At 46.2% G+C, this 26363-nt stretch overlaps 9 protein-coding genes; 6 read left to right on the forward strand and 3 right to left on the reverse strand.

Moving 5' to 3' along the window:
* Positions 1-941: 941 nt before the first annotated feature.
* FFUJ_13101 (related to B56-delta regulatory subunit of protein phosphatase 2A) lies at positions 942-3139 on the forward strand (the record flags this gene model as incomplete). XM_023575746.1 has 5 exons in its annotated part: positions 942-965; positions 1021-1359; positions 1421-2377; positions 2431-2729; positions 2779-3139. 5 exons carry the CDS (start codon positions 942-944, stop codon positions 3137-3139), a joined length of 1980 nt encoding a protein of 659 aa, XP_023429011.1.
* An 865-nt stretch (positions 3140-4004) lies between these two features.
* Positions 4005-5669, reverse strand: FFUJ_13102 (uncharacterized protein; the record flags this gene model as incomplete). XM_023575747.1 has 3 exons in its annotated part: positions 4005-4630; positions 4683-5436; positions 5520-5669. 3 exons carry the CDS (start codon positions 5667-5669, stop codon positions 4005-4007), a joined length of 1530 nt encoding a protein of 509 aa, XP_023429595.1.
* A 603-nt stretch (positions 5670-6272) lies between these two features.
* Positions 6273-6792, reverse strand: FFUJ_13103 (uncharacterized protein; the record flags this gene model as incomplete). XM_023575748.1 has 4 exons in its annotated part: positions 6273-6559; positions 6615-6640; positions 6714-6727; positions 6784-6792. The coding sequence occupies 4 exons, from the start codon at positions 6790-6792 to the stop codon at positions 6273-6275; spliced, it is 336 nt and encodes a 111-aa protein (XP_023429596.1).
* Positions 6793-8189: 1397 nt separating this feature from the next.
* FFUJ_13104 (related to phosphatidylinositol phosphate phosphatase) lies at positions 8190-11962 on the forward strand (the record flags this gene model as incomplete). XM_023575749.1 has 3 exons in its annotated part: positions 8190-8231; positions 8281-11807; positions 11857-11962. 3 exons carry the CDS (start codon positions 8190-8192, stop codon positions 11960-11962), a joined length of 3675 nt encoding a protein of 1224 aa, XP_023429012.1.
* Positions 11963-13213: 1251 nt separating this feature from the next.
* FFUJ_13105 (related to PDR16 protein) lies at positions 13214-14312 on the forward strand (the record flags this gene model as incomplete). XM_023575751.1 has 2 exons in its annotated part: positions 13214-13877; positions 13927-14312. The coding sequence occupies 2 exons, from the start codon at positions 13214-13216 to the stop codon at positions 14310-14312; spliced, it is 1050 nt and encodes a 349-aa protein (XP_023429013.1).
* A 1890-nt stretch (positions 14313-16202) lies between these two features.
* Positions 16203-18203, forward strand: FFUJ_13106 (BCS1-like protein; the record flags this gene model as incomplete). XM_023575752.1 has 3 exons in its annotated part: positions 16203-16727; positions 16774-16864; positions 16984-18203. 3 exons carry the CDS (start codon positions 16203-16205, stop codon positions 18201-18203), a joined length of 1836 nt encoding a protein of 611 aa, XP_023429014.1.
* Positions 18204-18645: 442 nt separating this feature from the next.
* Positions 18646-19363, forward strand: FFUJ_13107 (related to SPP30 protein; the record flags this gene model as incomplete). XM_023575753.1 has 2 exons in its annotated part: positions 18646-18869; positions 18922-19363. The coding sequence occupies 2 exons, from the start codon at positions 18646-18648 to the stop codon at positions 19361-19363; spliced, it is 666 nt and encodes a 221-aa protein (XP_023429015.1).
* Positions 19364-19545: 182 nt separating this feature from the next.
* FFUJ_13108 (uncharacterized protein) lies at positions 19546-19824 on the reverse strand (the record flags this gene model as incomplete). The annotated part of the gene is made up of 1 exon (XM_023575754.1): positions 19546-19824. The coding sequence occupies one exon, from the start codon at positions 19822-19824 to the stop codon at positions 19546-19548; it is 279 nt and encodes a 92-aa protein (XP_023429016.1).
* A 1694-nt stretch (positions 19825-21518) lies between these two features.
* FFUJ_13109 (uncharacterized protein) lies at positions 21519-21806 on the forward strand (the record flags this gene model as incomplete). Its single annotated transcript, XM_023575755.1, has 1 exon — positions 21519-21806. One exon carries the CDS (start codon positions 21519-21521, stop codon positions 21804-21806), a length of 288 nt encoding a protein of 95 aa, XP_023429017.1.
* Positions 21807-26363: the final 4557 nt, after the last annotated feature.

Raw genomic sequence — 26363 nt, forward strand, 5'->3', positions numbered from 1 at the left:
GCAATACCACAGCATCTGCACACTGTCACTAACAGCTGGTGATATACTCGAACACAATGACCCGAACCTGACCTCCCTCTCCAATAATCGAAGCGCGTTCCCTCTAACTGGAGCTTCCACCCCCCCGCAAAGCACAATACCTACTCTTCGCCGGCGCCCAACGATAATCACGTCCCGTCCGCTACCTACGACAAAGTTTCCGATTTCCTCATCGACGACAACGAGGCTCGAGTCTGAAGCCGCCGTGAGCATCTCGACCACGCCGCGTCCTTGACATTTCTTCTTCTTCGTTCCACTTCCAGTTCTACCTTGCTCCTCTCGGCCTTTGATCTTACTACGTTTTCTCCTCCCTAAGACTAGACAGCAGCAGCACCAGGAAGCATCAGCAGAGACCATCCCGGCCGAGCCCCCGTTCCAGTTTCCCACCCTCCCGCGCAAGTACCAGCCAGCGCCTCAGTCAGTACCAGCGCCCAGCACACGCACTGCACAGCACCGCACTTGATTGCACCTCATCTCGACGCACTGTCGCCCAACACCTACCTACCAAAGATCTTCAGCTCTGGCTGGTTCAGTGCTTCATCGTTCTTCTCCTGCATGGGATCAATCGTCGCTTTTCGCTTCCCGAGTAGTCTTTTTACATCCGCTGCCCCAGCCTCATCAGCTTAGAAGCTCTCGCTCTCGCGGCTCTCGACAGCACCACAACGCTCTCGCCAGGCTGGCACCTCTCCTCTTACCTTGAAATCGACCCCTAACAACGATTATCGACATCGCTCATCGCTACGACGCCTCGAATCATCGATATTGTTGCTTGCGCAGCTGTTATCACACCCTCGACGTCCCTTTGCCCCTGACGTCGTTGCCCCGGTGCCCCACTGCCTCATACAGTTGAGCAGCGGGCGTCTTAAACCGCCCCTCCACACGACACGCTGTTGTCCGACAAGATGAAGCGCTTCAGTCAGAGAGTTGTATGTCACTGTTGCTTTGTTCTCTACTAGTTCTAATCGTGCTAATGCCATCCAGCTCTCGCGTGGGAAAGATCCAAATAAGTCTTCTAAGAAGAACAAGGATTCCAAGGATGGGACCGCGTCTCCCTCATCACGGGATTCCAATCAGTCCCCCGTACTTACGCCGTCATCCTCCACGTCGACCTTGAACGATCCTAGAAACAAACCACTGCCACAGAACAATGCTGGACATGGAGGCGAACACGGTAGTGGCTCGCAGCCCTCCAATCTGTCCAATGTAACTCAGGCCGGTAGCACCCCTGATCGCTTTGCAACTGGAGGTGCTTCGAGCCCCAACGGCGGAAGTGCCAGCTCGAGACTTCCGCCAACTGTTGTTATCAGCCCGACACCAGGTGTAAGTTATAAATCTCACTACTATTCAGTCTCGAGGCTTCGACTAATCACAATTATCACAGCATGTCCCTCCCCCCGGAGCCGCCGAGACGATGCCACACGATTTGGCCCCTCCTAAGGCTGGACAAAAGTCGCTCTTGATCCATCGAGGAATAGATAACCGCGATGCGATTCCCGAGGGACTCAGAACCCCAAAGAGACAGCATTCTTCACGATTCGATATCTCCGCCCATCGCGAGCTCGAGAAGTTGCCTGGATTCCACGAGGTCCCCCCTAACCGACGACAAGAACTCTTCATGCAAAAGATTGATCAGTGCAACGTCATTTTCGACTTTAACGATGCGAGTGGTGACATGAAGTCCAAGGAGATCAAGAGGCTAGCTTTGCACGAGCTACTGGATTATGTCGCCAACAACCGACAAGTTATCACAGAACCCATGTATCCCAAGGTTGTCGACATGTTTGCCAAGAACTTGTTCCGTCCGATCCCCCCTCCAATGAACCCTCAAGGCGAGGCTTTCGATCCCGAAGAGGATGAGCCCGTTCTCGAGGTTGCTTGGCCGCATATCCAGGTTGTTTATGAGTTCTTCCTGCGCTTCATTGAGAGTCAGGATTTCAACACCAACATCGCCAAGGCCTACATTGACCATAGCTTTGTCCTTCAGCTTCTTGAGCTTTTTGACTCAGAGGACCCCCGTGAGCGAGACTTCTTGAAGACCACCCTCCATCGCATTTACGGAAAATTCCTTAACCTACGATCCTTCATTCGACGATCCATCAACAACGTCTTCTTCCAATTCACCTACGAAACCGAGCGATTCAACGGTATTGCTGAGTTACTCGAGATTCTTGGCTCTATTATCAACGGATTTGCTCTCCCTTTGAAGGAGGAGCACAAGATCTTCTTGACCCGAGTGCTATTGCCGCTGCACAAGCCCAAGAGTCTGAGCATGTACCACCCTCAGCTTGCCTACTGTATTGTGCAATTCCTGGAGAAGGATGCTTCTCTTACGGAAGATGTGGGTTAAACTTGTATTTTTCTTTTCTTTTGACGTTATGCTAATCATCGCAGGTGGTCCTGGGACTCCTCCGTTACTGGCCCAAGGTCAACAGCACAAAGGAGGTCATGTTCCTCAACGAAGTCGAAGACATCTTTGAGGTCATGGACCCTGCAGAGTTTGCAAAGGTTCAAGAACCCCTGTTCCACCAGCTTGCCAAGTCTGTCGCCAGCCCTCACTTCCAGGTTGCCGAGCGAGCGTTGTACTTCTGGAACAACGAGTACTTCTGTAATCTTGTCAGCGACAATGTTGAGATCATTCTGCCCATTATGTTTGCTCCTCTCTACGAGAACTCAAAGGGCCACTGGAACAGGTATGTTACGCTGAATACTCTAAATAAAGACCATGTCTAACTGTTACAGAACGATCCACGGCATGGTTTACAATGCTATGAAGCTATTCATGGAGATTAACCCACAGTTATTTGATGACTGCTCGCACGACTACACAGAACAGCAGAACAGCGCAGCAGCACGTGAAGCTCTTCGAGAGCGTAAATGGGCTGCTCTGAGCGAGAAGGCCAACCAACAGAGGGAAAGCAATGGCAATGGAACCGCCGAAGCGCCATCAGCACAAAACCATGTCAACCCCATGCCTCGTGTAGACGAAGTCGACCCACAAACCGAGGACAATTCGAAGCGCCTCGACTCGCTTAAGCTGCAAGACGGCCGACCCAATCTCCATGAGCGACAGGAATCTGTAGGATCAACTCGAAGTCGGTAATCCAAGTTTGCAGCTATCCAACATTCGTCGATACATCGAACTTGGATAAGAAAGAGACGAATTCCCTTTCCAAAGTCGAATACAGAGGGACGCTGGTGGATTCGGATAACGATCATTGCTGCATAGTCGTTTGGCAGTGGTATTATGATTATGAGAAGGGATTAGTTTTTCGCGGTTCAATAATGGACTGAAGAACACGCGTACCCGACATACAGTCGCTTTTACTGGGATTGGGACTGGCCAGCGTGAGCACCGTCGCTATATTTCGCCTTTTGACCCCTCAACCTTCTTTCTTGGTTTGCCCCTCAGCTAGACCACATTCAGGGGGGATTGTTCTGGGGAGGACAAAAGCGTGCAGATATTACAATGCTACTGAGTTCCGCTCTGGCTCTCAAGATGACAAGAAAAGAACGCGTGTTTTTATACTATACTGCCTTTCGTGGCATGATGGGAACCGAGCATTAAAAAAACATGGATTTCTACGCTTCTCGTGTAACTCTTTGGGGCGAATACTTAACCTTGTTCTTTTTCTTCTTCATTTTTTCTTTTTCTGGCTGTGTCACTTTTTTCACCCTTTCGCGACATGGAACCGGGCGCATGGAGGAGCTGTAGGTTCTTCGTTGATCCCGGGTTTGAGTTGTGTTTTTGTGCTTTTGCTGTGTGTAAAGAGGGAAGAGGAATTGAGGGTCTGCTTGGCTTTACGTAGACGATGAATGAGCAAGACTAAAATAAAAGTCATTACTATTACGACGTTGGTAAATCATGGATCAGATTATGTGTACAAGATGTGAATCAAATTCAGAGATCTATTATTGGCATGTTGTTGTACATAGTGTTTCTTGTTACAAACGTCTCATTGGACACCTTACCATCCTCGACCTCGATCATATCCACCCCTACCTCTACCACGGTATCCGTTTCCTCGCCCCCTTCCTTGATATCCGTTGTGTGGCGGAGGTGGAGGCGGCGGAACATTCCAGCCACCCATCATTTGGCCCATCATGGCTGCGTTAGGGGGGGAACCAGCCTGGTGCCATATGAGGAGGAGGCGGCGGTGGTGGCCAAGGACCTTGGTAGCCAGTTGGGGGAGGTGGTGGGACAGGGAAGTCTCCTGGTGGTGGGACAGGAAGAAAAGGTGCTGGAGGCGCTTGCTGAGGAAAAGGAGGCGGGCGATGTGGACGGTCTTGGGCCTCTTTGTCCTGAAAGCGTGGAGGTGAACGCGACGGTGATCTGCTGTACCCTGGGCGCTCAAATCGTGCTTTGCGGCTTCGACTTCGACTTCGACTCCGGCTGTAGCTGGGACTGCGTGGTCGTTTTGCAATGCGATCGTTATCGGGACTATATGACCGGCTTCGGCTGCGGGAAAGACTTCGACCCCTAGAGTCTTGGGAAGCTCTTCGGCGCTTATGCTTGGGCCGTGAAGAACTTCGTGATCGACTGCGAGAATAGCTGCGAGATCTGGAGCGCGAACGACCCCTGTCTGTCCCCTTTCTGTTCTTCTTCTTTCTCTCCTTCATTTTCTCACAAAACTGACGGGACCAACCGTAGTATGTGTCTCCTCCGATAACCTCGCCCGTGATTTCATCCAGAACGACTCGTTCTCCTAACTCATTTAGGTCGTTACCGGGTTCGTCATTCCACTTTTGCTCCTTCGAGAATATGCGTTCAACCTCTCCCAGGAGATCTTGTACGGCGTTGACGAGAACTTTGTCCGCAGGACCAGCAGCGAGTTGAATAGGCCGAATCTGGTCGGGAAACATTGGTTTTGTTGAGTTCGGAGTCAGGTGAGGTAGCCACGTTGTTGCGGGTAAATCGTACCACGGTACTGTGCTGTCACCATGGAAGGATGGAAGCGTAAAGGGCGCCTCCTTTGCAAGCTTGAGACTAACATTGGATGCTTGCGCTTCTTGGGCGGACTGAGGAGCGACACCACTTGCGAGAGCATCTTCGAGCTTTTTGGCGAAACCCGACTTGACGTATTGCTGGTTCTCCCACAGGCGAATAAGATCCGCGATCTTTTGCTTATGTTTCGGGCAGTTGTCGAATGCGGCGGCACTTGCGATCATCCCAGGCAAAACGGGTTCCCAAGCTGTCGCAAATTTGAAGTCGTCATTTCTCGTGACGACGTGATACAGCACGTCATTTAGGACATACAGGAGATGCAGTCTCCGTCGCTTAAGGCTCGGCCGTGAGCCATCGTCCTGTAGACTCTTGGATAGGGCGTTGAAGTATTTTGCCAGGGCAGTCGTGCGCGCGGCAGAGGGCGTAATTTTATCGATGATCCAAACCTTGCATTTCTGTTTGACCAAAAAAAGCACGAAAAATTTAGTGACTTCTGCTTGGGTACAGAGGGAAGAGCTTTTCAAGCGATGGAGCAGACCTGGACGTTGGGGCGCGAGCACTTGGTGAGGGCGTCTGTAAGGATCGGGAAGAAGGCATCGACTTCTGGACGGCTAAGAGATGTTGGATCGGCGCGGAAGAGAGTAGCAGAGAGGGTGGCCTTTGCGATGGCCAGCTCTGGCGAAGCCATTGTTATGAGTAATCACTGGAGACTCTGATACGAAGACAATAAAATGTTAAATGAACGAAGTTGATTATTGAAGCTATGGTGGAGCTGAGGCTAAGAAGGCCTCCTTCAACGAATGCGGCTAATTGCCGGGTCTCTCAGCACGTGGCTTGGCTGCACCAGCGGTAATTCGAGTATAACGCTCATGACGAGCCGCGAATAACGTCACTTTACCTGTACCATCTCAGAAACATCCCTTACTCAATTTCTCGTAATACTGATTTAGTGAGAGTGTGCTAACGTTGCAGCAACACAGAAAAGAGCGATTCTTTCCGTAGAAGCTCCAAGCGAGGTCGGAACCAGGTTCAAGGCTCCACCCCAACCGGTCTTGTCCGTAATGTGTTGCATCCAGGTTATCACCGAATATGACAGCGTTGGTGAGCAAATTTGCGTACAATTGCAGATGAAATAAATTCAGTGTGATAGTTTTCTCAGTTCGAAATATCCAAGCAATCTGAAATCCTTTGCCTTTTCTAGTAATTCATAATGACGATGCGTTAAGGTAATTGTTGTACACAGCTCCAATACCGAGCCTTCTCCTCATATACACTTTTCCAGGTTGTGAGCTTAAGAGAATCGATCTCCCTTTGGACTTCGGTATACATTTACGCTTTCGTATTTGCTCTTCTCTCCAATTCGCTGACTCTCGGTCTCGGGCGCATGTCTCGTAGGGGCAGGGTCGCTGCTTGCTTCTTGGCTTGGAGAGCCGGTGCTATCAGTGCGGGCAGGGCTTCCGTTGCCCTCTGTGGTTTCCAAGTTCTCAATCATCTGTCTCTTCTTGCGGTGGGCTTCCATCTTGGCCTGTCGGTCGGCGTTGATCTGCTGCTTAGCGAAGTAGTAGGCACCGCCACCAGCTGTGATATGGTCAATTGATTGCGCTAGGGAAGAAGGGGTTGTGAAGTTATTTACCGACGCAAAGAGAGCCCCAGCCCAGCCTAAAGTTAACATTGTCAGCTTGGAACTGCTAGAGATCGGGGGAGCGGAAATCGGAGGCGCAAAAGTACGAACCAGAAAGATTTAACCTAGAGCAGTCAGTATCAACGGCGCAATAATCGGATTTGTCTCGTTCTAAACTTACAGTGTTCATTTTGGCGATAATCAGCACTTCAGATTGATGTTGAAAATTTTGAGAGCGAAAATCGGGACGCAGGATTGAAAGATTGTAAGAGGCAGGGTTTTGTTAAGGTGTAAGTGGAATGGGCTGACATGATGAACCGAGAGGTTCCTTTCGAGGTCTAGACCTTGCCGCTTGGCGCCGGATTTGGTACGTACCGTTGAAGAGGTCCGGTGGTTTTCAGTGCTTGACTTGACCATCTCCCGCCGCTAGAACAGTTTCACCTTGGGGCGTTGCGGCAACCACAAACTGCCGTTAGAAAGGTCACAGGCGTCGCTCTTACAGGGATCAATTCATTTGTGCTTTGATGGCACGCGGCGAGTTGAATCTAAACTTTGTGATATGTGAACTCTCTCTTAGCTCGATCGGCACTTGATTCCTTGGGGCCAGTCGACAATCTGGAGTGAAGTCTTATGATGGGTTTTGAGTACCTATCTTGCGGCCATCTCTAACAAATATCTGTAGCTTTCTCCGAGTTGCAGGTAAATACATATGTGCAACTGTTTCATGACAGTCGATCAACAGGTACACGACTAAATCGGACAATTTTCTGTACCCTTTAGCATGATATAGGTTTCAGCGTAAGTTAGGGCAACATAACTTATCACAGACCTCGGAATAACCTTAAACTATTTGCGACAATGTTTTCCCTTAGCGATTAGCCTTGTATCATGACGTCCCTTGTTTTTTGCTGACCGCGTGGACATTTTGAACTTCGATGGTTTCCCCGCTGATACACCCCTGAAGCCTTAGCGGAAATCACTGACCCTGGTAGCTCTACAGTGCATCATTCATGAAACGAACCTATATGCACAGTACTGACCTCTTGCAAAACACATGTCTCTACAGTGCCAAGAACCACGCTAGACGCACCCACTTATGACATAAGGGTGGCTCAGCCAGCTCGAAATTGTGAGAGACCACGCAAGACAACTCGCAGCAAGATCGACATCGAAGCCACGAGGAGAATAGGGGACTTTGAATGAGAAAAAAACAAGACACTTCTCCAAAACATCCCTCGCTAGTTTTCCACGCACTTCCACCACGATATCAACGATACGAGACTCTTTGGGTTCTCGCCAAAGGCCCCTGTCATTAACATTAACATCACCCACCCGCTCTTTCGTCGACCCCCAACGTTCCTTGTCACTGCCCAGTGCCGACTTTTGGAGCTTTAACTTACCGTCTCGAATTCTGGCTCTTCATTACACTCCCTTTGCTTGACTCTGGCTTACTACGACCTGTCGCGCCGGATTCAGCTTCAACTTTCGACTGTTGATGCCTTCATGAGTGAGACGACTGGGCGTGGGTGTAGCGGGTAGAGTCACCCTCGACCCTCGCTGTCGAGAGGAAGCATTTGTCTTATTATCATGGATCCAACCAATGGAGAAGGGCCTGATGGCTCTTCACTTGTATGGACTCTCATTGTCTCAGGTATCTATAAAGCTAACAGTCCTACAGAAGCCGGTATCCTCGTTACGAGCCCGATTCGAGAACATGGGCAACTCGACCAACTCCAACGCCAGCAAACCTGTCGATATTCCACCTCCTACAGCTCCAGCTGCCACCGGGCCTCCTTCACGACCTATCTCCCCAGCTCCCAAACCGACCCGTCTACGTGATTTCAAGCCTGGACAAGAAGTGCCGCCGGCCAGTCCTTCAACCCCTGCAATCCCTGCGAGACCAAAGCCTAAACCAGCGGCACTGTCTGTGAATCACGATGCCCCTCCCCCGCCGACGTCCGCACGACCAGCTCCGACCCCGAAACCACAACCAGTTCAGCTGCAACAACCACCTGCGTCGGCTAAGCTTCCAGCTGTGACAGTTCTTCCACCTCAATCACCCCCCAAGGGTCGAATATCAGCACTCGCAGTTGGAGACCAACCTTCATTCGTAAACCCAGATGCTGTCGCGACACCTCAAACACCAACTGGCGGTAGCCGATCATTCAAGATTCCAAGTCGATCACTTAATACTTCACCATCTCTCAATACTCCTAAGTCTCCTCGCCCTGGCGGTTCGAGGCCACCGTCACCGCCTCCACCTAGACGTTCTGGGGAGCTGATCAGGACTCGAGAACCCAAGGTTCCTCCACCGCCGCCAGCCCCTCGCAATGAAAAGGCACTGATACCTGCGCCTCCCAAGATTACATCTCTTTCTGGGCCAACAGTCATTGGGAAGGGCAGCATCTCCCAAGAAAACTCGCCGTTTAACAGTCCGCCGAGTAGCTTGGGATCTGGAGAGGAGACACCTCCAAAACTACCAACGCGACCAAGGCCACAATCGCACATTGAACCAAGCAGGCCAAAATCTGTGGTTGTGGGTTTTGATCCTCCGCCTGTTCATCATTCGATCACGACTATAAGAAAGGATCGTGAAGAGGCCAATGGGTTCTCAAGAGGCAATATAACTCCTCAGGTAACTGGCGAGCCTCGGCCAGCACTACCAGCAAGACCTGCAAACTTTGACATCCCGCCTCGACCTCCTCCAGTAAACAATAATAGTAATAGCATGCCACCTCCCCCAAGACCACAACGCCCAGCTGCAACGACAGCAGTGCAAGCCGTCGATCCGGCGCCTACTTCTTCACCCCCCAAGCGAGTGGTTTCAACCCCTACGACACAGCAACCTCAGCAACAGCTTGCGGCTCCTTCACGAGGTCATGGCAGGTCTATGACGATAGATAGAGCATCTGACCGAACACCAGCCGAGTTCCGTATTGCCCCGACGACCGTTGCCGCCCCGATTGCTGCTGCCACACCTCCAAAGTCTGTACAGTCCACTCCAGTAGTTGCCGCAAAGATTGCTCCGAAGGCTGAGCCTATCCATCACGTCACGACATATCCCGAGGCTTCAAACACCAATCGACGACCACCCTTCAGCAAGCATGGAACTTATGAGATTCCAACAAAGTATGATGCGAGAAGTTTCGACGTTTGTGGTGAATTTATTTGCGCCAGTGGTTACATGACAAGAGTTTGGAGTCTCATTGACGGCGAGCAAATCATGAGCTTGCAGCATACTGAGGGAGTCAAGGCGACCGCGGTAAGCTTCAAACCTGCTGCTGACCCACGAGAAGAAGGCAAGAGGCTATGGATCGGTACCAATACTGGAGACCTCATGGAAGTCGAGGTGGCAACGCATGCCATAACACCGAGCAAGCCAAATGTCCATGGTCGAAACGAAGTTGTACGAATATTCCGACACTGGAACGAAATCTGGACTATGGATGAATCGGGAACTCTACTCGTGTGGGGACCGGATGAGAAAGCAGTTGCAAACATTACAGGACATCCCACTCAGAGCTACAAGCTTCCAAAAGGACACACACATTCCATGGTTATCGGGGATTATCTTTGGCATGCGACAGGCAAGGAGATTCGAGTATTCGCGCCTGCAGCTGATGGGCGAACCCAATTCCAAGTGCTCGTTCGTCCCCTGATAGCGGATAGTGCCGGCGAGGTTACTTCGGGCACTCTTGTCAAGTCACATCCGGATAAGGTCTTCTTTGGTCATGTGGACGGCAAGGTGACTGTCTACAATACCAATGACTATTCATGTGTGATGATGATGAACATCAGCACATGGAAGATCAACGCATTGGCTAGTGCAGGTAACTACATCTGGGCGGCGTACAACACTGGTAAAATATGTGTGTATGACGTGGAGGAGGCACCTTGGGTCATTCTCAAAGAGTGGCAGGGGCACGAGAATCCCATTGTCAAGATGGCCGCCGACCCCTCTTGCTCATATTTCCTGGATCGACAGCAAATCATTTCATTGGGGGCTGATAACAAGATTAAGGCATGGGATGGCTTGCTTGAGGATGACTTCCTCGAAGATTCAATGAAGTCAAAAGATACTCAATACTGCGACTTCGACGAAATCCGAGCCCTGTTCTTTACTTGGAATGCTGGAGCATCGACGCCTTCGAGTCTACGACATTCCGGTAGCGATTCGACATTCTTTCAGGATCTTGTTCAGTCAAGCGGTTCGCCAGATATCCTTGTGTTTGGTTTCCAGGAACTTGTGGACTTGGAGGACAAGAAGTTGACGGCCAAGCGATTCTTGAAGCCCAAGAAGAAAGAAGCCGGAACAGACCAGGAACGAATGAGCCACCAGTATCGAGACTGGCGTGACTTTTTGATGAAGACCCTCGATGACTACATGCCAGCAGACGATTTATATCACCTCCTTCATACAGCGCCTATGGTTGGGTTGTTTACCTGTGTCTTTGTGAAGGCAACCCTGCGCGACAGGATCAGGGGCCTCCAAGGCGCCGAAGTCAAGCGAGGTATGGGTGGTTTGCACGGTAACAAGGGCTGTGTTGCGGTACGCTTCCGAGTTGATGACACTTCCATCTGTCTCGTCAATTGTCATTTGGCTGCCGGACAGTCACAAGCCAACGCCCGACACAATGACATTGCTGCCATTCTTGAAGCTAATTTATTTGCTGTTGAACGAGATTCTGCAGCTCGCATTGACAGCTTCGTTGGTGGCGGCGATGGCAGTCTGATCATGGATCATGAGCTGTGTATTCTCAATGGCGACTTGAACTATCGAATTGACACCATGTCTCGTGATACTGTTGTCACAGCAGTCAAACAGAACAATCTGGGCAAACTTCTCGAACGAGATCAGCTTTTGGTAGCACGAAGACGAAACCCAGCATTCAAGCTTCGAGCCTTTGAAGAAATGCCCATCACATTCGCGCCAACTTACAAGTACGACGTTGGTACTGACAACTACGACACCAGCGAGAAGAGACGAAGCCCTGCCTGGTGTGATCGCCTCCTATACAGAGGACGAGGCCGTGTTGAGCAATATGATTACAGACGGCATGAGGTCCGGGTGAGTGACCACCGTCCTGTAACTGGAACTTTCAACCTTTGGGTCAAGAAGGTCGATCCAAGAGGTCGAGCAACAGCTTGGATGGAAAGTCAGCAGAGCTTCGAAGATATGCGGGAGAAAGAAACGTCCGAAGACAAGTGAGTATGAACGTGCTTCACCGACGGTGCTGAACTAACAAGAAAACAGACTTTTGTTCTTAAGGGATATTTGCGGCTTTGACGAAGAGACGAGCAAGAGGCTCATTAGAGAGAAGTCAGCGAGACGTGACAACCGCAGTCCCGTTCGCGCCTAGTTATCTACTCAATACCCAGACGGCAAAGTCGTCTTGATTCCTAAAACACAGCACAGAAAAGAAAGACATGAGAGGCGTATGAACGAGTTGGATTGATGATTTATCGGAGTAAAAAGCAGGTTGGGGAGACTTCTAAAGGAATGCGGATGTGATGGTGAGTATCATGGATAAGGGCGTGCGCAGGCGATAGACTAGTTGTTTTTACTACATTTCTTGTCTTTGTTGATAGCTGGAAGTACTTTAGACATTGACATGGACACATGAGGGGATTGTGGACATTTATGATAGACGTTTGGTCACCCAAGGAGAAAGAGATGCTGGGAATAGCTGATGATGAAAGACGAGATAAAGGAAAATATAAGACATTGAAGTGTCGGGCAATCTAGTATGTGACTTTAAATGTTGACCTGTAGCTCTCAATATAAAGTGACAGGAGCTGACAGATATGATGAGCTCTAGCGGTGAGCTGCCCTTGTTCGGTTATCTCAAATGTAGATTTCGGAGGCTCTACTGAGACGATAAAGTCAATTCACCCTAAAGCGAGATTGATCATGCCATAATGCATCATTATCGACCTGTGCATCCTGATATCCAGAAGAATAGGGTAAGTCGCTTGTAAGTGGCCTACATTAATATTATCAGTCTGGCGCTACAACGTTTGTTGGAAGCGAAATACGAAATACCCGACCAACGCAAGTTAACGATAAGTGTTGGTATAAAGAATACGATTACGAGCTTTGGAGCGGCTGCATACATCAAAATGCATGTCAGCCTGCATTTGTCTCAAGCTGGAGGCCAACTTCGCGCGATGGATGGAGGATAGACGCCCCGCATCATCCGAAGTCCCCTGAAAATTACTGGAAGGCCCCTGTAATTGCAGCTAGCGGAAGCCGGTCCCGCAGGTCAATTCGTTGTGGGATTGGAAGGGGATTGGCTGGCTCGTGTGCGGCTCCTTGTTGAGCCCGTTGCCAAGTCACCTAATTCGTGAATGGATAAAGCCATCAATTTATCTCCTCCTGAGCTGAGATGAGAGATTGATTTTGACTTTTTTCTTCAATTCTGTTTCTGTTGATTGTATCAGTGAAAAGAGACTGACAAGAGACTTGAATTGGAGTCTCTGCGGACATCTTTTGGCGGATTTGCTCATCATAGACTCGTCAGCCTTGACTAATTACTCAGGTTGATCGAGCGGTGAGACTCAACTTATCTCCTTCACCCTTTCAAAGCTCGACCTCAAGAAAAGTCCTGAAAATGGCGAGCTCAACGGAAAACACGGCTGGTCCTCGAAAGACACCAATTGCCAGCCCAGGACCCAACAGCAAACCTCTCCCAAGGCCGGAATTGACAGATGAGCAAAAGACAAAGTATGAGGCTCTGCTAGAGCAAGTCAAGGGTATCACCGAGATCCAATGCGAGAAGAAAGCCGACGAGGAGGACAAATCAGGCCCCATCACGGATCACGAGCGCTCATGGCTCACCCGCGAGTGTCTCCTCCGTTATCTCCGCGCTACAAAGTGGTCAGTCGACGACTCTGCCAAGCGGCTCAAAGCAACTCTCGCATGGCGTCGAGAGTACGGTCTTGAGGGTTTCACGCCTGAGTACATTTCACCTGAGCAGGAGACCGGAAAGCAGATGATCATTGGGTATGATCGTCAGGGTCGGCCCTGTCAGTATCTTAACCCGGCGAGACAAAACACGGATACCAGTCCCCGACAGCTGCATCACTTGTTCTACATGGTCGAGCGGGTGACGGATCTTATGCCACCTGGAGTGGAGATGCTGAGCCTCATGATCAATTTCAAGCCCAGCAAGGAGCGCAAGAACACGAGTGTGCCTGTTTCCGTTGCGCGAGAGGTGTTGCATATTCTGCAGAACCACTATCCTGAGAGACTAGGCAAGGCTCTTATCATCAATGGTGAGTACTGTGTATCTCTTGTAACGAAGAACAGAACTGACGATATCAGTACCGTGGATCGTATGGGGTTTCTTCAAAATCATCACCCCCTTCATCGACCCCGTGACGCGCGAGAAGCTCAAGTTCAACGAAGACATGAAGCAGTATGTTCCTCCTGAGCAGCTGTGGAGCCTCGACTGGGGCGGTGATATGGACTTTGAGTATGACCACGAGACATACTGGCCAGCGCTGAACGAGCTGTGCCGCCAGAAGCGTGACGAAAAGTACCGACGGTGGGAAGCAGCTGGCAAGGAGATTGGTGAAAGTGAGGATTACCTCGCGGGTGGCACGGATGTCAGTGTCAAGGGATTCAAGTTTGGTGAAGATGCTGGTGTTAAGGATGTGCAGGAGAAGTTGGCGGAGACTAAGCTGGAAGAGCAGCCTGTTGCAGCTTAGGTGTACGGTGATATCTCGCGTGTTTTTGGGTGAGGTGATAGATGGTTGAGCGTGTGTCTATGTGCTAGGGCGGAGTGGCGTTGAGCCTCATCTAAACTAGAGCAGGCTATCGTGGGGGATCGACCGGTTTATACAGTTCCGAGGACGCCTGCTCGCATAGTAGGCATGTTATAGACATTTTTCGCATTTCCCTCAGATTGGTCAGCAGGAGACTTGAATCAGACGGAAAAGGGCAATGCTCGAATGGAGCCCGTGAATCAGCTCACTGCGGTTCGGGATGGTGTTGATAGTGAATAATCTACTACATCAAAGGCGATTGACTTGGATCACTCATGTTCACTTCTTCAGTCTACTTCGTGTCTTGCATCACTGGGTGATACTCCAGAGGGCGCTTGGCGTATCGGCGCACCTATATCAATATTCACAAGCGTTCATGTCCACCATGGCTGAGTATGAGTCTCACGCACCAATCATTTCTGAAAGAATTCTCCGAGCATGTTCACCAGTCTTATTCATATGCAACTGACATAAGGCCAAATGTAACCAAGTCCTAGTGATATGACAATTCACAAAGTGCAACAGAGCCTCACTCACCCCCAAGCTTATTCGGGCGCAGCGGTTCGCGACATGTATTCCAAATTGAACAAGCCTGGAGGTATGCAAAGACACAATAGGAAAAGCCGAGGTCATTTGAACACTCCAGCTTATGCCCATTTCTTTCAAACCCCTCTTCTTGCCTGTAGGTCCAGGGTGAAGATACACGACACAAGGCTGAATGGCATGTAAGTCGTCGTAATCGGAGTAAAGTCTCCCTAATTTTGATAAAGGCTGACAGTTGTTTTTTTGTTTACAGAAGATCCAAACAAAAAAACAAGACACATCTGACCCGAAAAGCAGGCCAAAAACAACCTCCATCTTTCGTAGCGTTAATGCTGCCTGTTGGTTTTGCCTCTTGTTGCATGCGGTGCCTCAAAATGAGAAATCTAGCCACTCACAGGAATTGGCACTCACACACTCTGTAGAGATAGGCAATGAGCGCGACCTACGCAATTCATGCACAACAAACTCGTCGGATCAACCCCACATCAAGAGTGAAAACACTTTCATTTGCTTATTCCCATAGCCAAGAATTGTTTTGAGTCACACTTGGTTATGGTTTGGTCCGGGAGAGTACTCGATCGTTACACAAAGTGGCATAGTCTATTTTAGGGTGAATCAAACCCCCGTGCACGTATTCACGAAAACAGGAATATAAACAGTCTTGGGGAGCCTAAAATCTAGGCAGATTATGTGTGTACGTACGGGAAGTGCGTAAACTCCCTAGCTAGGTAATTGTCATGTACGTAGGGCAAAAAGAAAACAAGTGTGCTTTTTTGCTTGGTAACATGACCCAACATAACCTAACCACTTCCTGAAGGATTCGGACCAGGAGGAAACCAACCTACATTATCACTGATATAAATACAGGGTTCCTTCTATGGATTCGAGCTGCATACTACGCGCCCAAAGTGCATAACAAGGCATTCTAGAGCCTCTCTTAACCACAGCCTGATCTTCACTTCACCCGTAGCAACAGCAACAGCATCAGCATCTCCTCAACCAACACCAACTCAGAGCTGGGCCGGACCCGAGGGTCAGGTCATATGCTCTTCTTCTCTTCCTCATTTCAGGTATAAAAGGAGGTCCCGAGGAGAAGTTGTGTGACCCTGCCAGCACAGTCTTGCATCTTACTCGTCCGAGGAAGAAAGGGCCTTTATTGGATCAGTCGTTCAAGCACACTTGCATCCGCATAAACATCTTCGCCAACAGGAAGAACTGTGCCTCTGCAGACCTGAAACCAATCTACAACTGCCTTATCACGGCCTGAACAACTTCACTCCCTCATACACCATGGACATCACAAAGATGAGCAAGATGGGCTGGTCTCCTTTTCTCCAAGCCATGAACAGCACCGCCCAACCACTGAACTCTTCCTCATCATTCCCCGGAATAATGGACACTTTTCTTGTTTCCGCAGGCCAAGCATCGCCTCTGCTCCAGCTCTTCCTATTCGTCTACCGCTTCGTGGGCGCTCAGTTGGGTCTTGACCCATCTATCCTCCTCACCCTTCTCGGTTGTATCTGGGGCTTGTCCAAACTCTTTGATCAGCTATATGCAGCGATCGATAACTTTGTTCACACGTATTTCAGGTGTACCATATACGTTAGCGAGAATGATCAGATCTATTCTACGCTCATGCAGTTCCTGTCGGAGCAGCAAGACATTGCATCTAATCGTCATCTCACAGCCCAGACCGTCTTCAAGAGTGCTTGGGACGAGGAAGAAGATCAAGCAGATGTGCTAGCCACAAATACTGTCGAAGACGGTGAAGATTCGCCCAAGTATCTCAACTTTGCCAGCGACGCAGCTAGATGTGTAAGTTTTCGTATTCGTGCCTTTTGCAGTCACTGACGTCCCCCAGAACCCACGATACGTCCCAGCCATGGGCACGACAGGGTTTTGGCACGACAGAACGTACTTTCGGGTCAACCGGAAGAGAGAGTCTCTACAAAGTACCAACGGTTGGGGAGGGACCAAGGATGTTGAGGAGCTCAAAATATCTTGCTTCGGCAGGTCTATTGGCAAGTTAATATCGCTGATCTTGGATCGACACTTAACTAACGATTCGCAGACCCTATCAAGCAACTTCTTGCAGATGCAAAAACAGCCTATTTCCTCGACACTCGCCACAAGACCACCATCTACCGCCCCAGAATAAAAGAAAGCCGCCGTGATGCTTGGAGCATGTGGCAGCAAGTTGCCCGGAGACCCATCAGACCAATGAGAACTGTGATTCTCGAACATGAAGAGAAGCACGACGTTTTGCGAGACATCAACGAGTATTTGCACCCCGGAACTCCTAAGTGGTATGCTTCTCGAGGTATTCCTCTCCGCCGTGGTTATCTCTTTCACGGACCACCCGGCACTGGCAAGACAAGCTTTTCGTTCGCATTGGCTGGCGTTTTCGGCATAGATATCTATGTCATCAGTCTTCAAGATCCTACCGTCAGCGAAGAGGATCTGGCTGTCTTGTTCACCAGACTTCCTCGCCGATGTGTTGTCCTTCTGGAAGACATCGACACTGCTGGCCTTCGTCGCCCCAACGGTGAAGAAGACGAAGAGGAGAACGAAGACGCTACCGGAGAAAAGAGCAGCGATGTCAAAGGCAAGAAGCCAGAAAAAGCGGAGAAGAAAGAAAAGAAGAAATCCAAAAAGGCCAAAGACTCCTCCGACAGCGATACCGACAGCTCTGAGGAGGACAGAAAGAGACGCAGAAAGCGAAGACGAAACAGAAGAGACAGAGAAAATACTAGCAACAGGGGTACTAATAACATCTTGACTGTGGAAAGTATTTCACTTTCTGGACTTCTCAACGCCATCGACGGTGTTGCTTCGCACGAAGGTCGTATCCTCATCATGACCACCAACAAGCCCGAGTCACTCGACGAGGCTCTCATTCGACCGGGGCGAGTCGATGTGCAAGTTGGGTTCAAGAACGCAACCAGCGCACAGGCATCGGAGCTCTTTTACCGGATGTACGAGATGTCGCGTAACAAGCCAGTCCCAATGTCCAAGACCAAGCCTGCCGCATCCAAGGCACAGAATGGCAGTATCCACAGTCTCGTGGATAACAAAGGAAAAGAGACCACTCTGTCGATCGAAGAACTCAAGGAGATCTCGCAGGAGTTTGGCCAACTGATCCCAGAGGGCATGTTCTCGCCTGCGGAGATTCAGGGGTTCTTGCTCAAGCGCAAGAAGAGTCCTCGAAAGGCTCTTGAGGATGCTTCTGGCTGGATCGAGGCTACTGTGAAACAGAAAGAGCTGAAGTCCAAGGTCGTTACTGTCCAGTAGTCTAAGGACTTCGACAAATGCATCGCCGAGGGGGTGATGCCTGGGGTTGCACTAGGATGATAATTGCTGGACTTTGCTTCTTGCTATAATTTGATGACGGAACACGTAGTCTTAGATCATAATTAGTAATTAATGAGTCCATGCCTCACTTTCTTTAATTAAAGTTCTTGCTTTTATTTTGCGATATTGATGAATGTTTAAGTGCCGTTGTGATATTTGACTTATCAAGGTGAACTCTCGGTGTAGCTCGGTCAGTAGCTCAGGTCTCCACATATGTCACCTCCCTCTACCTCACCCTCCAGACAAGCCCACGTTTACACGTGCGACAACGAACCCCAAAGCACGACGACCACGCTAGATTTCTCCCACCTACGAGCTCTAGGAACACCCCGAATAATATCAGAAGCTGCGAAATGCTCCAGCGACAGCCTCACAGCCCATCATGAGCAACCTCCAACCCCCCAACACCGTGGCGCCAACGCCTACACCAAGCGGCAGCAAAGACCCTGGCCTGCGATACCCCAGCAATGGAAAGAATATCTACAGTCGCCCGTTGAATAGGACCAAGACGGCCGAGCTGAGCCAGGCGAGCTTTGCGTATCTGTTTGGCGAGATGGTGACGTATGCGCAGAGAAGGGTCAAGGGCATTCAGGAGCTTGAACAGCGGTACGTGCAGTATCCTCCCTGTTTATGGAGTGCGGGAGCTAATTGTGTGCAGACTTAACCTTCAAGGCCACTCTATCGGTCTCAAACTCCTCGATCTTCTCCTCTTCCGCGAACCAGCGCGTACGCAGACCCGACCACTCAGTATCATTGCCCTTCTCCACTTCATAAAGCAAAATATCTGGCAGCACCTCTTCGGCCGTCAAGCAGACCGACTCGAGAAATCCGCCAACCCCGAAACACCAGAGGAATACATGATCATCGATAACGAACCTCTCGTGAACCAATACATCAGCGTTCCCAAAGAAATGAGCCAGCTGAACTGCGCTGCCTACGTAGCCGGTATTGTGGAAGGTGTCTGCGACGGAGCTGATTTCCCAGCAAAAGTTACAGCGCATACAGTTGCAGAGGGTGATATGTGGCCTGGCAAGACGGTCTTTCTCGTCAAGTTCAGACCGGAAGTACTGGAGAGGGAAGGATTCTTGGGGAAGAACTAGGTGATCAAGATGGAGTTTTGGAGTTTTTATGATGGGCTGAATTTGATAGAGACGAATTGTGTCTTTGGCGATGTGATATCATGCCTGAGTTAATATTGAACCATGCTGCCATGCTGCTTCTCTATAGCCATTCTACGCCCAACGCCTTGCTTAAAAATCAGTGACAAGAATGTGTATCCCATTCATCGCGGCAGAGCACTCCCAGAGCCCTTCGGCTTTCCACCAGTTCCAATACTAGGACCCTTGTTCATGAGCTCCGAAAGACCTAGGTCCTTCCAAGCTGGCTCCTTCGACTTTTGAGTAGCACGCTGAATTCCAAACGCAGCATGTTGATCCGGAACGACGTCGTCTTCGTCTTCCGGGTTAATGGGCTGGTGAACGGGTGGAACGTAGATCTCGTCATCCGGGAGCTTGTCCTTGCAGAAGTCCTCGAAGAGGTCTGCGTCGCGGGAGCGGTGCATGTGAACGAACGTGAAGGATGAGTCTTTGTTCTGAAAGTGTTAGCTAGGGTTGAAGTGCTTAGAGCAAGGGGCAGCTACCATTTTGAAGGATGTTGAGGTATCGTGAATGGTTTGTTTGTTGATGTTGAGGTTCGGTTGGTTTCCACAGCGGGACGGATGGCGGGGTGTGGGGCCGTAGTGAGAGCTCTGGCAGTTGGGTCACTACGGCGGTATATAGAAGTCCATAGGGCTTACTGTTCTAAAACCTAAAATGCAGTAGATTTATACCTTCTGTATATTTCTATAAGAAGGAAGATATCTTTATAATTATATAATAAAAATCGGATTATATAAGTAATAAAAATAGGCCTAGCCATATTAAGATTAATAGGTTATTATATAACTTAATTTTTCCTAATTTAAACTACTACTTCTTTATTAATATTACTTTAACTGCTTTTAGACATAAGGTTGATTAATTACATGCCTAGGTATGTATATTTAATTAGTAGAGGTTAATTTAACTTTTGCCAACTAACTTATATAAATAAAGTTAACTTAATTCCTTTAAACCTTTAAACCCTATTATTACCTTATATTTATCTTTAATTTCTATATAAGTGTTACGGACTGGCTCCTTAGCTGCAACCAAAAGGACGTCAATATAGATATTATTAAACTTAAAGAAAGGAAAGAGATTCCTTAAGGAACTCTTGTTAGAAAGCTTGTGTATTGTCCTTCTTCTAGAAGAGGGGAAATTCTGTATCTAAATCCCTCAACTTCTGGCATCTTGCTGAGGTTTTACCTAGATATAAGCGATTATTTTATTCTCCTAATCTAACACCCCTCTTTAGTGTATAACAATTCTAATAATAATATGCTGGTCTTAAAGATTTAAGTATTGTGTTGTATTGCTTTGGTAAGATATTGGTAGACTGTTATAGGGTGGTCTGTGCTTATGTTGTCTTGGTAACTAGATTTTAGTATTTATATTTTTCTACCTCACTAAAATTGTTAGTTTTCGGCAAGCTTTTGTTAATATCTTATCTACTTATCTTTGAAATTCTTTAGTTATAATTTCTAATAGTTTTATCACTATATCTTATATTAACTTCTATATAAATGTTCTCTAAGAGTTTGTCTACGATCTGGAGGTTTAGCTGATTAATCAGTCCCCCGGCGAGATCCTATGTTTTTACTGTATCTATAATATCTACTGCGATCTCTCTCTCTGATGCTATGCCGGCCTCTTGCTGGAGTGTTGTGTTTTCTGTGCTGATGACTGAAAGAAGTGCGGCTCTATATGTATTTCTCTATCTCGATTGCTAGGTCTTTGCTGATATTTTGCCGGTTCCTTATAAGTACTTTAGCGCAGTCTAGGCTTACTACCTGGCAATTAAGTGCCTCTAGGATCGTTTTGCCGATAAGGAACTTAATCCTACTTAGGTCTAGCGGGCCTATACTGCAATTAAGTCTTGCGGCGCAGCTTGGCAAGTAGTTACTAACTATATGCATAACCCTGCCTCTAGTAGTGGCAGCATTCTGGCTGCTATAATTCAGTCTTAAGATATTGCGTCCCTTTGGGACCTTTAGGCACTCTAGTGCCTTATTTCTGTATGTTTTTCGTTGAGGCTTTTCCGACTTCTCGGCTAACCTGTTTCTAGGGTGGTGTCGAACTTACTCCTGAGGAAGTGTCCGCTCGGGTTGCCTCTGCGATGCCCCTCTACGCCCGCAATGTCTCTGCCGCAACCCGCCTTCGTTCGGCGATCCTTCGCCTAGATACCTGCGAGGATATCCCTGTTAAGGGCAAGGGGACCTGCGATGAACTCCCGTCTGCATTCGAAGCCAAGCCGGCTCTTCGTGCTCTGCTCGACGAGCATTCGGATAACCCCGTTCCTAACGTTCCAGTCGCTTTTGCTGGCGTTACTCCTGTCAGTCGTCCCAGCCAGTCTACTCCTGCCCGTCGCCGAGGCGCCGCCGAGCCTCCCCGCACCCCTAAGTAATTTGGCTGGGGGTTTTTGGTTCTCTGGTCTTTGTCGTGTGGTTGGCGTTGGTTGCGCGAGCGTTCGCCGGGGCTTCGCCCCTTCTGTACTTTAGTGGTTTTTCGGGGGTAATGAATCTAAATTAAATCTTTTGGGCATCCATTCCGTTGCATGACCTAATCTGAAATGATTTCTATCTGCCGTCTAATCGCTGTGATCTTGGCAAGCCCTAGTTACTTAAGAAAATTTTGGAATTTCTTACTGGTAAGGTTTTTAGTTAGGCTGTCAGCTATTAGCTGAGTTAATGGGGTATATATTACATCTACTGTCCCATTTGCTACTTCTTGTCTTAGCTAATGGTTGTAGATCTGTATATGTCGTAGCTTTGTGCGCAGCTTGACCAATTCCTCCTTGATTAGTTGAATAGTTTGTAAGTTATTGTATTGGATAGTTACCTTCGGTGGCTTGGCGGGGCCTTGCCGAGGGATCTTATCTTCTAGATTGACTTATAATGAGGATATAAGCCGGCTTATAAAGATAGCCTCTTTGGCTGCTTGTAATAGGGCAAGTAATTCTGCCTCGGTAGTAGATGTGGTTACAGTATCTTGCTTATTTACTTGCCAGCTTATTACTCCTCCAAATAGTTACATAATAAAGGCCTGTAAGCTTTAACGGTCCACCAAGTTATCGGCAAAGCTTATATCTAAGGCTACCAGTAACCTATTAACTAAAGAGTTATTATCACTTCTAAATTAAAGGGCTAAGTCTTTAGTTTAGGTAAGATACTATAGTGCTCTATCTGCCGCTTTATAATATTATAGTCCTAGGTTTTAGTTAAATCTTACTAATTAGCTAGCTATAAAGGTAATATCTAGGCAAGTTATTACCGCAATATATATAATAGTACCTACTTTCTATTAGTAACTATTTATGCTTTTTAGGCTTAATAATTTGGTATATAGTAATAACTCTTCTTATGCTATTAGGATAACTGCTCTATATCTTGGTAGGGGGTCTGGAAGTAATTGTCACATTTTATTAATATATATAGCTTAGGAGAGCTATAGGTGACGGTTTGGTCTGTCCTTTATGACCTTAATGCCTAAGAACTATTATAGGGTCTTGCCTCCTTTAATATAATATATCTCTTATAACTTCTTTATTAGATCTTTTGCCTTTTCTTCTTATTCTTTTAGGTAGCAGAGGATATAGTTATCTATATAGAAGAAAAATACTATATTGCCTTAGACCTAATAACAGTCCTTGCCGAGTACTTAGCAAAATCCTATATATAATAGACCTTTCTTAAAGTGTTTTTACTATAAAAGAGGTGACCTTTAGAGTCTATATAATGCCTTTTATAGCTTAAGGACTATATTAGGTTTTTGGTAACCTATTGGCATTTCTATATATATATCTTTATCTAATATTGATTATATAAATATATTAATTGCATTATACTAGAGTATCTTATAGTTAAATCTGGTCGCAATTGCTATTAGAACCCTAAAAGATATTCTGGCTAGTATAGCTATATATATGTCTTGGCTATCCTTTGCCTGTTAGTCTTTCTAGACTACTAATCTTGCCTTAATTTTTAGGAATCTTTTATATTTATCTAACTTGTAGATATATACCTAGTGATATTTAAGTATTTGGTGACCCTTTACTGTAGTCTTAGCTACTTCTATTTATAATTAAGAGAGTTTATAGCTCTCTAAATAAGCTTCTTCTGCCTTCTAGATTATATCCTGGTATAGATAACTCTTTATGTTAGTATGTAAGTTAGGGAGCCTCTCTAGGAGCTTTTAATATATACCGATATAGGGCCCCTTTTCCTTGCCTAGTGTAGAGCTTATTCTATCCCTTTAGGCCTCCTGCTTTCCTGCATTAGATTAGTTTAGAGGCTAAGGTAAGCTCCCTCCCTCTAGTAAGTTCTTAAAGCTAGCCAGACTCTCTTAACTCTTATAATCTTAAGTCTTCCGTTAGGTGCCTATATATATTTTATACTATAGTATCCCTGCCAGGAATGCTATATTAAATAGAATACAATTTCTTACTTACATCTTAGCAAGGGTTCTACTTACTGGCTCACTACCTCTCTTTACCTTTAGGTTATCTTCTATTATATAGAAGAAACCTAATAGAGATAATTCTAGAGGTATTAATAATAGCTTAAATCTAAACTAGATATATAATTCTAATTCCTTACCTATCTTTATTAAGTTATCGGCTTTAGGGCTTATAAATTCTATATTTTTATTAGTAATTTTATTTAGTTCTTTATTTACTAGATACCTCTACTATAGATTAGGCTAAATTTACTAAAGTAAGATTAATTCCTTAATTCATTTCTCTATTACCACTAGGTCTTCGGCCTATAGGTTATCTCAAAGGGTCGCCATATTTCTATCAAAATACTAATATTTATTAAAGGTAATATCCTGCATTAAGAATACCTCCTTATTCAATAGGTTCTAAATCCTATAGGAATTACTTAATATATATCCTACTAGGTATCTAATCCATCCTCTAGGGGTTTAATAATACAATCTATTACGTTACAGTTATATATCCTTTATTAGTGTAAATGCTTTATATCTATATGCTCTAAGGTATAATAGGTCTAGTTTTACTAACTGCTTAACTATACACTTTAAGTAGAATATCTTATATAGTGATTTATGCTATTTTTAAACTAATGGCATATAGTTATAGAGATAGGTGGCTGCCTTTATTAATTTAAGCTAGAGGTATTCTAGAATTTTTATACCTACCTTTATTGCCTTACTTTTCTAGATAATAACTGCAGCTACTCTTTTTACACTATTATTCTAAGCCTATATATTTAGAGTAAATAGTTTATATTATATTCCTTACTAAACTATCTTAATATATATTTATAGATAGGTTATTATAATCTTATTATTACATTTAATTACCTTTACTTTCTTAAAGTACTATACTTCTATTATATTTAAGAAGCCTTTTAGTGCTAAGAGGATAGTAAGGATTATCTAATTAGTTATATAATAGTCTTAGGTAAACCCTAATATTCTATCTGTAAATATCTATACTAAACTATAGCCTATATATTCTGGTAATATAGAGTAGAAGTTTATAGCTATTTAATCTCCTAGACTTATAACTTGAACTAACTCTTAAGGAGTATGGCATACCAGTTAGCAAGCTTTTACCACTCTATATGCATTATAGTTAACTATAGTTATTTACTGTATTCCTATTAGAATCTCTAACTTTATCTATACTTCTCTTGCAGATATGGCTAGGCATTAGAGAGCCTCTGGCCCTAAGTGGCCTAACCTTAGGTACTATATTAAGGTATTACCTCTTAATGGCTTTCTCTTGGTCTATATTGTATATATATGCCGTTTTAGAGGGATAAGAAGTGTATTTACTGCTAGTCTAGCTTATATTAGTTCTAGGTCTTAAGGAGAATGCTTATATTTAAGTACTTATTGCCCTCCAATCTCTAAGACCTTACCGAGTTTACTTCTATCTAAACGCCATAAATAATTATTTCCTAGGCTTATATCCCACTAAATTCCTTATTTTCTTAACTTAATAAATAATATTAGGTTTATGGCTAATATAATGCATAAGGCTATATCATAAAGTTACAGTATTCTTAGTATATTGTCACTTAACTTAAGTTTAATTTGCGCTTTACTATATCTCTCTATTAGAACCTATATTACTCCTAACTAAAAGAAGTCCCTAAGGGCTGCTACCCTAAAGTTCTTTATTTACTTTATATCCCTAAATATATATATAGTTACTCCTAAATCTAATAATACACTTTTATTTAAAGGGTAATGGTTAGCTACCGTTAGGCCTGCACTTAGCTAAGCGGAGCCGACTAGATGTAATTAGGCTAATCCTTCTAGTTTCAGCTTCCTAATTCAATTAGCTATACCTTCCTTATTTTCTTCTATCCTTCTCTGCGCCTAGTTAGTAAGAGCCTATACTGGTTTGAACCTAATATAGGCCTTCTTAGGAAAAGTATAAAAGCAGTTTAATAAGGTATACCTTAGTCTATATGCTTTATATCTTCCTGCCTTATCTTTGCTAGGTCCTTAGTGAGGATGCTTCTTTCCTTTCCACTCCTTTTGCCTAGGCTTCCTTAAGGTATTTTAATCTTCTCCAGCCTCTTTCCCTTATTTAACTAGAAAGGCTCTATAGCTTACTTTAGCTTTTTATATATCTAGCTATAATACTAATACTAGCCAAATATCTACCGCTACTATATTAATAGATAGGGTATTAGATTAAATATAATTTATTTAGGTAATACTATAGGCATTTGCCTATAACTCTAGTAGGGTTAACCTTAAAGCTATAATAAGATTAGGAAACTACTAATCTGCCTCTTTAGCCTCTTACAGGCCTATATCTTAGGCTTTATTAATTAAGGTCCTCTATTGCTTAAGCCAGTTACTTACTCCTTTATAGGTTATATATCTATAGTATATAGGTTTTGCTAAGACTTCTTTATATACTTAGTAAGCCTCCTGCTTCTACTCTATTTACGTTAAGAAGAACTTATTATAGAGAGAC

Source organism: Fusarium fujikuroi, chromosome FFUJ_chr04 (assembly GCF_900079805.1).
Source record: "Fusarium fujikuroi IMI 58289 draft genome, chromosome FFUJ_chr04".
In the NCBI taxonomy this organism is placed as follows: domain Eukaryota; kingdom Fungi; phylum Ascomycota; class Sordariomycetes; order Hypocreales; family Nectriaceae; genus Fusarium; species Fusarium fujikuroi.